At 41.7% G+C, this 17,148-nt stretch overlaps 1 protein-coding gene across 1 annotated transcript in view; it reads right to left on the reverse strand.

The window, feature by feature from the left end:
* Positions 1-17,148, reverse strand: part of LOC146821513 (uncharacterized) — a 436,639-nt gene that overhangs the window by 309,660 nt on the left and 109,831 nt on the right. The window contains exons 3-4 of the mRNA XM_085612507.1: positions 7,983-8,149; positions 2,707-2,837 (exon numbers count right to left, since the gene is read on the reverse strand). Coding sequence (XP_085468633.1) covers positions 2,707-2,837; positions 7,983-8,149 — 298 coding nt within the window. The remainder of the gene's footprint in view (positions 1-2,706; positions 2,838-7,982; positions 8,150-17,148) is intronic.

A 17,148-nucleotide genomic window follows, 5' to 3' on the forward strand; every position in this document is an offset into this window, starting at 1 on the left:
TTAACTCCACCTCCACCCTATCCCTTGGTGTGTTAGCCCTGTCCTATTCCTTGGTGTATTAAGCCCCCCCTCCCCAAAGTTCAAGACTAGTTGCGCCACCGCAATGAACCACTAGCACTCACCGAAACAGCAGAGAACATCAGTTTACCCTTGATTACTGGCCAAAATGATTAAGGCCCCATCCACACGGACATGCTGCCAAAACACACTCACACCCCAGACGCTGTAACACCAATGGATGTATTGTCACTACCTACGCTGATCCTCCTTCATCCCACTGGATCAGAGTGTCCCAGACCCAAGTGCATCAAATGTGGGAATGGCCTGTCCCATCTTTAAGCTGTTTAAATGTTAATTGCTTGCTAGTATAATACCTCCAATTTCTCACATGACCATTTGTAGTGGGGCGGTGGAAGGGATGTAGGGGTGGTGCATGCTGATATCTATTCTAACTCCCATGCAGAAATAACCTTGCTGAAGAGACTATCACAGGAAATGTCACAATCTCCAAGAATTAAAAGCCCTAAGATAACCAGGAGACATTGGATAGAAATGACTGGGAAGGAAGTTGTAAACAGTCTACATGATGGGGAAGACACGATGAAATCTAAATGCAGCCCCTTCTTACAGTTCTCAGTGTCACTGTTAATAAAAAGACAAAAAGATGCAACTTCCATTGGAGATAATGGTCACGGTAATTTGTGGACAATAAGGAACATCAATACACGGACTGCTCCCCAAAAACGGGAATCAACAGTTAATCACGGGAAGACTGCTCTACGGGAAAAGGAGAAACAGAGAATATTTGGGCCACAAAACTTCCACCATGCCCCATCAATGGGTGTGAAAAGGATATACCACATCTATAATCTAAGAGGCTTCAGAAACTATTTTGAAATCAGTTTCCAGTATTGGTCAGCATCAGAGATCAGGTATAATCCTTGTCCAAGTCGTGTGATAAGTAAAGCGACCAGGATTGGCCCCATAACTATCAAAGGGAGTACTTTTACTGGGTATCTTCCATTTAATTATGTCAACCTATCCTAAACAATAGTTACTTATCAAAAAGATGTTAATGAGGGAACATGTAAAGTCTACATTAGGTACACTTCCCCCTCATGGAAATTATTGATCTGCCCTTTATAACAGTTAATACTTTGAAGGTCTGGTTCTCTATTCACCGTAATAATACTGCAATAATATAATTTGAAATGTAAGAGAACATTCAGTGCTTTCACTGTATTCTCCTATTGTACTGTAATGCATTGTTAGGTTGTTTGAAGGACTGTATTGAATTGTTAGGTTGTTTGAAGGACTGGATAATGAAGAGTGGTGCCAACCTATAACAAAGAGCTCTAGTTTGGTGGTAACCACAGAGTCCCCCCCGGCTGTGTTTTTAGTTTGTACATGTCTTGTTGCGAACTGGGAGATCTTGAGCCAAGGTTCCAGAATTTCTCTTCCATATTTGGGATATCTAATCACATGAACCTTCACATCCAAGCACAAGACAAGAGCAAAAGGGAAAGCCCAGCTGTATTTGGTTTCCCTATTCCTGAGCTGTCTTATTACATGTCGGAGGGCCCTCCATTTATTAAGTGTAGACATTAACAGGTTCCGTAACAGCTGAGTTTCGCAGTATTCAAAGATGCTCATGACTGGGTGTCTGGCTTCATGCAGTGTTTTCTTTTTTTAAACTGAATTAGAAAATTTAGCCAGGGCATCCCTTTGGCGAGATACAGTGGGGAATCAAGGTGCACCGACTCTAAGGGCTCAAATGATATTACTATAGTAATTGGAATAGCCTAAAGTGGGCACCCCCTATATAATTTCACTCTTCGGATTCTTTCACATTTTACTTTTTTTAAGGTAACAGGGTGAGGTGGGAGAGGAAAAAGTGGAATCTCTGCATGTCTCTTCTGTCCTGCTCAGTTCTCTTTCTTGACCCAAAACCCTGGGTGGTTCTGTCTGGCACCACTTTGACACTACTCTTCCAGGTCTAGCACTATCCTTATTGTATTCCGCCTCCCTTCTCGTCTGTGTCAATCCCTTCAGACACAGCCCTCCTTTTATCAACCATCTGTAAACATTGCCCTTTTTGACTGGCCCTATCCTTCCGTGCTATATACTATTGTGCGGTGCCCCCCACCCAGCTCTGTCTTGCCAGTGGGGGCAATACTGATGTTCTCTGGTTCCCATTCCCTCATTTGGTACCATGTTATCTTCTCTGTACTACTGTCATCTTCTCCCAGTTTTCCATTAACATAACATATCATAACATAACATGTGTATTTGTAAAGCACACGTTCACCCGGAGGTATCTTGGAGCTGAAGAACAGATGTTTATTGTTACCCAACTCAATGGTACTCATTTTATCTCGACCTCAGATGGATAAAAGGCTGAGTTAACCCGCCGGGATTAGAACCTGTGACCATGATGTCGAACACAGGCCCCTGCAATGGACTCATTATTCCACTACGCCACCAGCCACTAAGATGGCAATCAGAAAAGGCAAAGATAGGAGAGCATTCATGCAAGTTAGATTTGGAGTGCATCTCTTGTAATTACAATTGTAATAATACACTTCATGTACTATTAGTTATGATAAGCAATAAATAATCTAAAACATGAATAAGGCCCTTGATGTTGACATATTTCTTAATAAATGCAAACAGAAATTTATAAAAGACTATGGAAATCTTTCTTACCTTCCTCTTATAGAGACTGGTCTGTAAAATGCAGTAAGAGACACTGGACATTCATATGCCATTTTATCTTTGATATCTACAAACGAGATGAAACACGGCAGCTGGAGACGAGTGACCAAAATCTGATACACCTACGCAAAAAATGAGGCGTTTAAAAAACATACCAGTGAAAGTTCACATCCATGATAACAAATATGGCCTGTTCCTTCTTAGTAAATTAAACAAGATTTTTTTGTTGTTGAAACTTTTCTTTATTTATCAACATGTTGTAGAAACAACATTACATTAACATTATGTAAATACGTAGGTGCAAGAAGATAATCGTACAGTATTATTGTATCGGTCAAAGTCAGACACATCAATTAAGGGACAGTTCTACGCAAAGCAGGTTCAAATACAAGCATTAATTAGCAAAAAAACATTGGAAAAACTGGGAGATGCAGCTCATAGGCAACTCAACAGAAAGGGGGTGGTGTTGAGTCATGAGCGATCTATCACATCTTTAAGCTTCAGAATCAGCATCCTCATCACTAAGATCACCCACAGGGGTCAGAAAACAATCCTCACAGTGTCATCCACACTTCCACATTCTCCTGAAGCTTCTCGTCTGGTCTAATACACCTCATATATATCTCCTCTGCGAGGGACCATTCCATCACATTCTTCGCACAGCACTCCAGCAATGGGTCTAGCTGCCCCATCCACACAATTGCGACCCGCCTCTTAGCCAGCACCAGTGCTAATTGTAGGAATTTGTAATCCATTTTCTTGCCTTGGGTCTCACCATATTACCCAACAAGCAGAACTGGGGCATGAGGACACCGCGCAGCACCGTGGTTCGCATAATATTTCACCACTACCCGAGTCCAGTAGGCATGCATCAAGGGGCAAGTCAAGTGCTTAAGTCCGCCCCCACAAAACTACAATGGGTACAGGAAGAAGTTCAATCAGGATACAGGCAGCTAATGGCATCATAAAAGTGTGATGAAGGAAATTAGGATTAAATGAGCTTGAACCGCGCATTACCAGAGACTGTTCGAGTGAGAGTGCGCGCACTCTTACCCATACCTCATCCATCATAGGTTCACCCAAAACCCTGTCCCAGGCCTTCCGAGCTCACAATGGCCTGTGGGCAACATCCACCCCTATGGCTTATACAGTAGTCATACCAAGTGTCTCCCCGTTCTGGAGGGGCCGCCGGGAAGGTCCCTCAGGTCTGCCTAGCAAACTCAGCCAGGCCCGCATATTGTAAGAAGTGGCCAGGACCCACGCCAAATTCAGTCTGGGCATCCTCAAAGGAGATAAAGGTCTCACACCCGGGTACAGGTCTCCCCCGGTTATCACAACTTCCCTCCCGCCATGTTTGATAAGTCATATTGTGCCGAATCGGGGTAAGTATACATACTTTCAATTCCCTATGAAAGGGTACTCTACGCAGCACTACGTTTACTAATTGCTGCCACACTCTGGCCATCTGCCTGACCACATAGGGTCGGTCACACCTGAGCTCTCCATCAATAATACCGAAAGGTCCCCAGCACCCACAGTCCCTGTCAGATGCCGTTTTTCCCAATTACAGCCTTTCGCCAACCATCTAGCTGCAGATCATTGTGTCAGTGGCAAGTAACAGAAGCCACGGCAGTTCAATTTCATGACTGCCTGCTCCACCATCGGCAAATGGATGCAGAACAATTGCTTGAAATGTAATTCCTCAAAAATTGAGGTTCTGTTGTTTGGTAATAACCCTTCCTTTTGGTCTCCTAATTGGTGGCCTCAAAAACTCTGCCCACTCCAAGTAGCAAAGTAAAAAATTGGGAGTAATCTTTGATACTAAACTATCCTTCGAAGGTCAGATAAATCATATCACATCGTCCTGCTTTCAGATTTTGAAAATTCTTAGAAAAGTCTTGCCCTATGTTCCAATGACCTTGCAAAAACTGTAGTTACGGCTCTACTTCCCTACAAATTGGATTACTTCAATGCACTTTTCACCAATATTCAAAAAAGCTTTCTGAAGAAGCTGCACATGCTGCAAAACGCGGCAGCAGGATTACTGCCGGGCATTACTCGAATTAATCTGCATCTCAAGCCCTGGTCAAGCTACACTGGCTTCCCGTTAGAAAGCACATCCAGTTCAAGGCTCTCTGCATAGCCCTCAAATCCTTACCAGGCCTTGGTCCAGCTTATCTGATACAACGCTTTCAACGGCACATCCTAAAACGAACTCTTCAAACGAGTCAACTGGGGTCGGAGGAGCTTCATAACATGCGCAGTGAGGCTGTGGAACTCCCTCCCCCCAGAACTCAAAAAAGAAAATACATTTATTGGAATTCAGGAAACATTTAAAAGCCTGGCTATTCACTAATTAGCCCACTTTCTCTTGACTTCTTAAACAAAGTGTCTTTCAGCCAGGTTCAGCACCTACATACCTACGGATAAGAGTTGAGCTTTAGAAATCCTATTTTCATTTCATTTCATGCTGCATCATGGCTGCCAAGTAATAGAGCTGCAACCTCAGTGCTTCCAACCCTCCATCCTCATAGCTTCTCATCAAAGTGGTCCTTGACACCCTGCTACGTTTGGCCGCCCAGATCAGTGACGGAAGCAGGGTGTCTAATTTCCAGAAACCCCATGCAGGAAGAGGGCAAAAGGAGTGCTGTATGAAATATAGGCAGCGTAGGAGAAGCATTATTTTAGAAACAGCAATCCTGCCCATGAGGGACAGCAGCAGGTTTTTCCAGAATGTTACCAAGGACCACAGGGAATCCAGCACTCAGCACATATTATAATTGCATTTTGACTTTCTTTGAGTGAGCAACGTTTATTCCGAAATAGCGGAATCTAGCCAGTTCCCACCGGAGGCCTAAGTCTGGAAGGTTCTTCATTGGGGTTCCCACCACTGCCGCTTGAAGGAACAACAACGACTTTCTCCTGTTCAAACGTATCCCTGAGACCGCATCAAAGTCATCAAGAATGGCAGGAGCTCTCCCTGCATCTACTGTGGTGCCCTGAGATAAAATAAAGCGTTGTCTGCATACAGCGATACGAGATGATTAGTGCCCCTTACCTTTATACCCCATTGGACAAATCCCGTCAGACCGTGACTGCCAGGGGCTCCAATGCCAGAGCGAACAAGGGGGACAGCGGGCAACCCTGTGGCGAGCCCCTTCACCCTACCCAGTAGTCTAAGCAGTAATTCCCGAACCCTGACATTCGCCCTTGGGTTTGTATAAAGTAATGGGAGCCAGGCACGGAATTTCAATCCAAACTCTCATCCACCGAGCCTTTCATTGTGGTAGTCGAGGGTGTGGCATAAATATGCCATGGAATGTTTAACCACGATCGTTCTGGACGGGATGTAAACACTGGAGAATATTTGGCTACCTTTCAAGACCTACTTCAAGAGGGATAGGGCAAGGGTGAACCCAACTACCACCTGCCGGACACCGTACATCAAGCCCGACTGGGGGAACTTTCATTGTCAAGCAGCGAGTCTGGGGGAGGGGGGTGAAGGTGAGTTTCTAAGATGTATATCTGATCATATGACTCATGCGCAATGATGATCTGCCTGCTTAATGTTCCCATGTTCCTTCTTATAACTGTACCGTGAGACATTGTATGTTGCTCAGGTTGCCAATGTGATGATATTATGTTTTTCTTTGTTCTCCTTTTTCTTTTATCTTCTGCCAAGCCCACCCTGGAACCCCCCCTCCCCCCTTTCTTCCTTATAAAACCTACTTAATAAATGTTTGATAAAATGTTTAATTATTATTGATATGCTTTCCCTGGTTGAAGCAGTGACCTGTAGCTTCCCTAGAATTAAGTTTCACTAAGCAACTGGTTAGAAATCTTTCTGCTGTAGAGGTTACTTGCCTTAGAACTTCTCAAGATTACTCCACAAACGGAAACTGTAAGGTGAGAATATAAATTAATTTGAAATATTAAAATACTGCAACAAAATGAATCTGAATGTTAGTGGGCAAAACACCATCATTCATCATTAGCAGTTATAATGTAATAACATCAACATGCCAGCTATGCACTGCAGAGGAAATAATGGCCACGGCCTGACTAGAGGTAAATAGCCAGGAGGGCTCTGCCTTCAATTTAGTTTTGGCAGAAGAGCCAAGTCCAGTTTGGCCTGTAAAGGACTGGCCTCATTCTCCCACAGTATTCAATCCCTTATTTACACAACTTTACTTTTAACTGTGGTGTAATAGTGGCTTGGGTATTTCTCTGGCTCTGGGAAAGGGATCAAATCTCCGTTTCATTCTTGTATGAAAGATTTCTGACTTGTCCGCCTCCAATGCAAGCTGTGTCTCAAAAAATCAAGAGGTTACCACTGGATACCGAAGGACAGCTTAACAATATGGAGGTAATGGCTTATGGAAGGCTGAAAAATGAGCTCTTTCACTTAATTAATTTTCTTCCTATACTTAATCATTCTAATTTTTGGACAAATGCCAAAAGTACCTACCATGTGCTTCATCATAAAAACAGAAGTCCATGACTATTACTGAAATTAAAGTCACAGTAACTCCTTTAGTCTTAATGTTCAGCATTTTTGTTTCCTTTAGTTCTCATGGGGGTTTCTTCTTAAGAACACCAGGCATTAATAGTCCCTATTCTACATGCAATTTAAAATATCACTTGGAATAGAGTAATGGCGTAAATGTGAGTCTCCCTATTTATTTAGTTTGGGGTTCCCTAGCCTGCACAGTGAAAGAGATGCTGGAAAGACCACAGTGACACCTTCTGCTTTTCCCACTGGATTTGCATTAGCCAAGCTCACAGATTTATGGATCATGATAAACATGTAGTAGGCTATAAACCAAATGGTACTCTCAGACTAGTGTTCCCTTTTTTGCCTTCCAGAGTTTGCTGTTCCCTTAAACTTACTGACCATTTTATGTTCAAAGAAATAAAGAGCATTCTTAATTGTTTTTTCCTACGTCTATAATAACTTTTCTCCACAACGTTCTCATTCTCTATTTGGGTCCAACAAGCATATATGTTTTTCGGCTATATTTTCCAAGAATCACTGCTTAAGCTCCTTCTTCCATAGGTAGTTTCCTTTCATTTGTTTGACAGGATCTGAAACAGGTTATTTTGTATTTGTGGTTATAGAAATCCAACCTCATATATTAAAAATCTAATTTTCCTTCGTAAATGAACTAACGCAGCAGTAGAAGCCTGATGTTGCAAATGCCAGTGGATACAAAGATAAGAATAGAGTGACGATAAAAAGAGACATTATATTTATTTTGCCACAACACCTGAGATTTCTTGCCATCAGCAGATGAAACTTCCACTTCTATAACTGTATCGCCAATTGACAAAGAGATAGGACCGATGGACTCTATTCCATTCATCGTCAGCTTCATTTTGGTATCTGGAACCAACGGCTGCATGTGTACAGTGCTACAATAGTATGGAGCAGAACCTGCAAGTATATGATCAAAACATGGTGGCCAACGTTAGTTACGGAAGCAATTATCAGAGTGTCTCAGCAAAGCTTAACATAAACTGAAGTGTGAAAAGGGAAGCATAACATAAGAATGCATAGAGGGCATATAAAATTGGTGCTTTATCTGACAAGTGATGATGCCCACTACTACAATTACCAGGTGAGGTGTTCTGTCAAGAGCACAGGGATGCAACCACCCAAAAAATCTTGAATTGTGAGATCACTATTTTAGTATAAGCTGTTAAACATGAAAACTACTGCTCTTTGATGCTGCAAGCAGAAGACACACTATTATATATATTACCAACTTTCTGTGGTTACCAACAAGAATAGAAGTTGCATTAGTTTGCTGAATTCCCCACATACCTAGACATTTTCACAACTGATTTTATTTAACAAATCTTATATAGAGACCCTTCAGCCAGCAGTATTTGGGCACTTTACACACAACTCAACATTCACATCAAAATACAGTAGAAGGAAGGGGAAAAAAGCAGTATGAGGCTCATAAGAAAAATTCATCCAGACGTAAATTTACGCATTTCAACAGAACTAAACACTATACTACAGTACAGTAGGAGAAAATAAGAACAGAAGTATGAAGCTCAGAGATGGATTCACAACTTGGGAGACAGGTAGCATAAAAAAACAGGCTGGGGCATCACGTGTGTCTAGAAGCAGAAGATAGGAGATGAATCAACACATGTAAGACCAGGAAGGAGAATAAGCTAACATGGCAATGGACAATCAAAAGTTATTCCAGGAAGCCAATCGACTCAGAAAAACCTGGCCTAAATCTACCATGTAAAGACAAATGACAAAGATTATTGATGTGTTACAATACACACTTAAGGCAAGATAACTCTTGGAAAAATATCACATTTAAACCATAATTTAAAGAAATATGAGAACAGGCAAAATGTGCAATGATTATGAATATAGAGTTATGCTTTAAACACCGCAAGCAGTAGTTTCATGCACAACAGTAACAGAAAGACTATAAGCTGCAAAACACCCATATTTGGTCAAGAAGAAAACCAACAAAAAGGTTGGCAGTGAAAATTACTAACACCAGAAGGTAAGTAGTCATATGACAAACACCAGCTCTATCATGTGGAACCAACATTCAAAGACAACTATGGACATTGCTTAGGTATTTCACCTTTTAATTTTAACTGATTTAAACCTGTAACAACTCATCAAAAGGAAGATTAAGTCGCTTGGTTGAAACCAAAAAACACAGGAATTGTGCATTCATTACTAACGATAATACTATAAACGGTTAAAATACCCCAGCCAACCATTTTTCTAAATTGCACCTTGTTTGAATATTACAGACATATAATTTCAAAGCAGAATATCAATTTAATTGCAATTATACAAATCATACCTTTTTCAAAACGTCTTTTAAGTGAACAGATATTTTGGTAATAAAAACAGAGAGAGAAAAAACAGGTTCGATCTTTAGAAAACTGCATTATGTTCTCTAGAGAAAAAAACTTAACACGCATTACACATGGATATTTTGAGCATCAGCCTTATTTTAGCACAACATGTGTGTCTTTTACAATGTGAAAAAAGTGTTCAGGGATGATTTGTAGTAAACCTTTTAACACTTGACACATAAAAATACATTCAAGCATGCTGTTTGTGTAGAAAAGAGTGAAAACGTTTTCTAAAAAAAATTGAAATCTTTTTAAAGCTTTTCAATTTGAAGACAATGGGACCACATTTTATTGGGGGTGAGGTCCTTGATGTTTATGTACAGGAGGCTATATGTCGTCACAGGGAAAGCAGGGGGTCACTTGTTTGATTCATGGCACTGCTCAAGTGCTAATGTTCATTTGGACATACTCTATGACTGAATTACTGATGCATTTAAGCCAGTTTATAATTAGCAGGTCTGTTCGCAACTTTTAACAAAGGTGTTGGGAATTTGTTACTCTTAGCTTTGGCCTGCTTTGGACCTATATTAGCCAGGTTCCAATGAAAAAATAACCACACAAACAGAAAGAAAGGGGTAGGAGGAATATATGTCCCACTTCGACCTCCTATAAAGCCATAAACACACAACAAAGAAGTAGGACACTTGAAGCTGGATCGCTATGATCTATTGAGGTCCCGGGGAGAATAACCAGGTGTCTAAAACAGCCCTCACACACAGCAAGCTGTGTCATGCTTCATCATAGGGCTGCTAACTCACCTCCGCGCTCGCCAACGCTGGAGGTGGAGCCATAGGGAGGGGGAAGACAATACAACACATAAAGAAAATACAATACACAGGATCAAAATGTGAATAAAGGTGCAGAAATAGTGATATAAAAGTGGATCAAAGGATGTCCTCAATCTAACTTTAATTTTGGACTCTCTTGCCCAGAGTAAAAAGGAAACGGTCAAGAATTTGACCAGTGGATGAAGGTTTGGTAAACTATAATGAATCACCTACCCCTCCACTTTGCAAGCAAACGTCGACATGTTTCAGCCGAATAAAAGATTCAATTAATCATTACCCCGGCTTCCTTCAGGACTTCACAAGGAAGAAAAGATCCAATGGGTACTACCCCTACCTCTTTGGTCCAGGAGCAGGGAATAGGCACCCCTTCTCAAGGAATACTCCCTACAAATGTGTTGGGATGGTTTCCGTGGGGAACCGAGCTTATTAAAGTTCAACGCTCGAACTGGCGGGGGAGTAAGAACAACTCCCTATAGTCAAACTTTCGTCAAGGTGAGTTGTTTGCTCCCAAATGGTCCCTTTCGTCGCCGTGTAGGAATATACCGTGAGCTTTCCTGCTAGTTAACAGTTTACATTTTTTGTGTTTATCTTCATGTGAATTCAGCATTAAAACACGTTTTCTAGTCACTGAGGAGGCATCTAAAATCTTATTCATAGGGAAAGTTTTCCAGTCGGAGTCCAACAGTATTTTATCTTTGTAGTTACAATGTCCTTGCGACCAAAGAGAGAAGCACCCGACGCTGACTCACGGTCAATGGAGTTTTACAATGCGGAGAAACTAACTCCAAAAAGTGGTCACACTAACTGCATTTAAAGGGCAGGCGTCATGTTTGACTATTCAAAATGATATTAAGCTTTTAATGTAACGAATGTTAAGTTTTTTTATAATACATTCAGAAACACGTTTTTCAAATTGTAAAAGGCACATTTTGCACTTAAATAAGGATGACGATCCAATTATTCATGTGCAATGCTTTTTTTCTTCAATGGTCCTAATACACTACTCTATTCTGAAAGATTTAACCTGTTTTCCTCTGACTTACTACCTAAACATTTTCACAAAAAAAGATTTTTTGAAGAAGCTGTGATCACTGTAAATACAATTAATTCAATACAGTGCATTGACCTTACACATCTTTACTATTTAAAAGACATTCAGTTAATAAAAAAGATGGCTGGTGTCTTTTTTAATGTCTGTATGCTTTGGGTCCAACCCCGTCCTGGCATCACAGGGAAGCAACAACGGCTCTAAGTCCACAACTGAAGTATCAGGAAGCAGACGGACAGCGAGAAACTCACAGCCCTTTCCAGCACCACTGCCACACCTTACATTTGGTACTTTTTGTGCATGTGCACAAGGGAGAATGGTCGCGTCTCCCTAGGCCTGTTCATGGCCTGTTGCTCCCTGCTTTGTGCTATCCTGGTTCCAGTAAGTAAGTGTGCTCTGCTTCATCTGTTGCTGGGGTGGGATGGGGTGAGAGACACCCTCAACTGATGGTCCCTCATAGTGCTAGGCTAGGGGTTTCCCAACACCACCAGGGGCCAAGTGTGTGCCTGCAGGAATTGGGGTCCCAGCAGGCTTTTCTAATGTTGTGGGTGGGGGCCTCCTGTTGCACCAATTATAAGCAGGGCACACATGTCACACTGGGTCAGGCTTGGGCTCCATGCAGGCAATTGATCTGTTGTGGGGTGGAGGGCAAGGGGTCTTTAGGGATACCACCACCTCTGCAGGTTCCTCAATTTGCACCTGACAGGCATTTGTTGTGCTTCGAAGGAGGAACCGTACTGCTGCTTCCAACCCCTGCGGCCCAAATGCTGCACCTGCTGCGAACGGTGTCTGGGCAGGCATTTGTTCTGTTGCTGAGGTGGGAGCCATGCCAATGCTATTTTATCTCAACTAATTTGTCATTTTAGACTTGGCAATATCCAGCAGTGTCCTGTAATGAATAAAATGCCTGCGCTAATATGCCAGGTGCATCGTTTGTTCACTGTTCTAATCATTTAAGTCTAGCCATTGTTTTATTGTAGAGCAGAGCCAACCCTGACAAAAGAATAACAGCCTACAGCCTGAAAGCCAGACCACAGGAATTTAGTGGAGTGCGAAGAGAAGCAAACCCCAGTGGAAGAGCACAGTTTGTGGCCTAAACTGAATGCATACCAAGCAATACACAGGAAAAGAGGAAGGGCCACTATATGTGATGATAAGACGGAAAGCTTCTAATTTGTTTGCCTATTGGCCATTTCCATGTCTGCCTGTGTGACCTTAAACTGTACGTACACTGATTGTCCTTATTGGTTTTTGGGGTAACCCACTCCTCTTGTCCTACCCTCCGCAGGGGAAAGGCTAGCTCTGGCTGGCTACCAAAAGCATGCAGACTGTCTGAAATTAAGAGGTTCACCAATTCAGTTGTGCTAAGTTTCTAATCTAATTAAGATATAAATTAGAGGCATGTGGAGAGTAGCAGTGCCTCTGATTGACATTCCTAATAATCCTTCTGTCCATACCACTCAAACACTTAAGTTTGTCATCACAAATTTAATTCCACATATACAATGCGGCAGCAGTCTTTCCGACCCAGGACACTGTGCTTCCTACTTTCAAAATAAGAATCATTCATTAACACATCAGCTTGTGCTGCTTCCTGGTCTTACAGTTGTTGATTCAACACATTTTAAAAAAAACTTTAGCTCGTGTCTCATTCCAACCTCTAACTATATCGTCACTTTAACTGTCGTTTTTTCAGTGAAACTATACACACACACACACACTCTCTCTCTTTCTCTCTCTCTCTTCTCTACCTCTCTCTCTCTTGTTTCTTAATTTAAGCAGCTGGTTGAAGATGGGATCCACCAGCATTCATTTTGGGGGCCAGGTACATATGCCTCATTAGACTTTGTTCCTGAACAAGAGATAGAAAGGCAGAAAAGGGAAAAAGGAGGAGGAAGAGAAGGACAGAAAACTGTGGCAAAGTGAAAAGTAGGAATGAAAAAGTAACTAGTAAGAGTGTGATAAAAGGGCAGAAAATGTAGGTTAGTAGAAGAAATATACGTGAAGTGGAATCAAGATTAGACAGACTTGATATTCAGTAACTCCAACATTCGATAATGCAGGGGCACAACTAGATCCATACTCCGGGGGGGGGGCTAACTAAATAGTGTTGGTGGGCTACCATTTTGCACACTGGGAACCGATACATTAGAATACACGTTTGGAAGGCAAATAGGTTTGGGTTTAATGTGCTAACGCATGGAAAAGACATATGTCCATGCTTGCTCTTTCCTGCAGAATTACATTAAAGCCAGATCTTTTATCTTCACCAATACACTCCCCTGACACACCAAGCGCTGCTGGAGCTCAAAAAGTGTCCACCTGACCTACAAGCATCGGATGTCTGCAAGAGGGTTGGTACCAAGCGAGTCCTGTGCATGTCAGAAATGAAAGCTCTGAAGGCTTACTGGTAAAGTGTATTTTCTGATTAAAAGCAGCATGATGATATGATGCTTCCAGGGAACAAGAAGACGTGTGTGGGGGAATCTCCCAATGTGCCCAATAAAGTGCTCCCACAGACATTGAGAAGTAGACTTGAGGTGTGAAGAATAAACCGGGATAAAGGAAATCGTAGGAGCTTCTTTCTAGCTCTCACAAAATGAGGTGGACTCACCAACAGATCAAAAGGAAGGGGTAACCACAGAGAATAATAAGCTGGGTACCTGTTCACATTGTAACAGCATGCATGTGTTGGTATTACTATAGCATGGAGCTAACCTGAGAGCAACAGAGTGTTGCCCGTTATAGGAGGTGATAGAAAATGATGCAAGATTGTATTGTATTCATCAAGTGGTGGCTTATATCTTTTTGTTACACAAACACACCAGTATCTCACACATATACATTTTAGGCATATTGTGATTAAGTGATTTCCAAGAACTGCACAATTTTCAGTCAATGCCAAGCTAGTTTCAAATCAAGTTCCTAAGATCAACCACTTAGCCACTAGACCATATTTCCTTCCTTAGTTGATGCTTAGAAAGTCCAAAAAAGCCTCAAACATTCATTTTCTCCACTCCTTGTGAACACTCATGTTCTGTTGATGTTTTGACATAGCCATTAGGCCGCATTCCTCAAGCTGTCTAGTGAGAGGACCGAATGTAAATTATTTTGGTATTATTTTTTTTTTTTTACATGGGTAGCATCTAAATGAGTTGTCTCTTCTTTAAGTTTGAGGTTTATCTATTTGCATATACACAATGGTTTTAAGTTAAGTACATATAGAGTATGTTTAATGTGTTACGGTGTAATATGGTCCAATATTACCACTGAGAGGCTCTGCTGATATGTTGGGCCTTGTTATTTGTAAATGTCACCAGAAGTCTGAGATGGCAATGACAAGGTACTTGTTATATATTTTTTATATTGCAAGCTGTGCAAGGTGCAGCTAACAATAGGCATTGTCTGGAATTAAAATGTTGAGGCTTTGTTTACCTGTCACAAATAAATTACTGATAAAACAATAGGCAACGGTGAGCTCAGGGGATTTATGTGATTCTTTGGCTTCAGAGTTTACAGCGTAATTATGGATTTACTGAACTTACCACATCATTTCTATATGTGGCAGAAAAAGTGCCCCATAGTTTGCATTTTTTGTTGCATAATTCCGATAGCCTTGGTCCTTCAAACTGCATAATCTTAGTAGCCTGGACAATGTAAAACCATTGCACAGTGGTGACAAAATCTCTACTTCACATGCAACAGTGAAATATTTTCTATATTTCACAGTTTCTTAAAAATATGTGGGTTTAACATCACTGCTTTTTGTGCAATAAAAGCACCAAAAGATGCAATACATGCATTTTTACTCGGAGATGTAATGGCTTCTCAATATTCTCCACAGTACCCATCAGTGTGGAGCAGAGATCGTGGTGGGGATGGGTATCTTTTTTATGTGGTAATTTATGTCATCAAAGGTAGCCGTCAAACAGTGAATGAATCTTTTTTCAGTTTTTGACCTGCAACACTTCTTTTAAATGACTAAACACTGCTGTGAGAGCAATGAGGCTATATTGTAAATTACAACTATACAGTCAGTTCCCAATTTGTTAACTCTAAATTAAGTCAATAAAATACAGAATGACACCTACACAAACTTGAACCCAGGCACTGGTTCTTTCTCCCTAAATGAAAGAAGGTTAGACAAAAAAGCATAGATTTAAATGCGTTCATGCTACAACAGAAATTCACCATTGGAAGTAGTGCTGGCAGCCATGTTAGTGAAGGAGCTGAATCCATGTAAACAGTACTTTAATTCTTGTTATGGTGAGCATCAACAGCATAAAACACTTCTGCAGGATTGCATTGAGCTAGCCAGAAGGAGACCTGAGAGTAGACCCATGTGATTGGGAAAGCGTATACATGCTCATAACCCTGCTGCACTACTCTCAAAGGGTTCCTGTAGCTCCAGCCAGTAAACAATGCCTCCCCCCTCAGTCAGTGCGGAGCCCATGTTCCTTCACCTGAACAGATGCCTGGTGCTCTCTCATAGGAAAATGGATGGTACAGTCAGCAGTATAGTGGAGTACTCAGAGCTTTTGTACACTGAGGGGACCATTGTATTGAATTGAATGGAATTGAATGGGGTATTTATAAAGCGCTAAACTGCCACTCCGAAAGGAGCATCCTGGCGCTGGTTTAGAGGTAAGAGGAAGCCCAGGAGATCCTAAATGAGTGAGAGACAGAATTCATCTGAGGATCCGAATTTCCAAGATTTCAGTGCCCTCCTAAATTGTATTTCTGTTTTTAGCAATTTCAGATGAATTGACATTAGGTTCCAGGCTTGGTTCCCAAGGCGGCCACTGTTTTTTCTCCCTTTGTTTTACATCTAAAACATGGGAGTTTGAGAAGGTTAGCTGACGAGGACCTAAGGGGCCTGGTTGTAATGTAGGGGGTGAACCTCGCTGAGAGGTACTTTGGTCCCAGTTTAAGTGAGGCTCTAAAGGTGATTAAAAGAATCTTAAAGAGTATTCTCTTATGCAGCGAAAGCCAATGGAGGGTTGTTAAGGCTGCAGATGCGGAGGACCTTCATGGGAGTTTTAGTACCAAACGACCTGCAGCATGTTAGACCACTTGGAGTCTTTTTGTTTATTGGACCCTGACAGGAGGCTGTTGCAGTAGTCCAGGGGCAAGAGGATCAGGGCAACCGCCACTGATTTTCTTGTGGTGAGTGGAATTTAATCAAAGAATTATTTCAAGGACTTGATTAGGCTAAAGCATGTCCCTGCTACTGTCATTGCGTGTGATTGGAAGGTGAGAGCGGTATCAAACTGCACTCCTAGGTTTTTGGCTACCTTCACCGTAATAGATGGAGGTATCGCACCCTCCGGCCACCACTCACAAGGCTGAAATGAGACATCTTTTCCTATTGGTAGGATCTTGGTTTTATTGGTGTTGCCCCTGAGGTGACCGTGACCATGATTTGAGGGCACCATAATTGGAGTACTTACCTTTGTTTATGGTGTCACATGCACTAACAGAGTCTCCTGCAAGAAATCCCTTTTATTTAACCCCGGGTGGGTAACTCCACTCCATCAACGGAGTTTGAGAATTTTTGCCTACTCCGTGCTCCATTCCAAATGCGGTGTTTAGGCAAAAACTACTCTTTGTGGCAGAGCAGAGTTAGCCAGCCCCTTCAGCCTCCCAAATTAATAAAAAAAAGAAAAAAGAACGTAGTGTTTTTTCATAGGAGAA

Source organism: Triturus cristatus, chromosome 6 (assembly GCF_964204655.1).
Source record: "Triturus cristatus chromosome 6, aTriCri1.1, whole genome shotgun sequence".
NCBI lineage: Eukaryota > Metazoa > Chordata > Amphibia > Caudata > Salamandridae > Triturus > Triturus cristatus.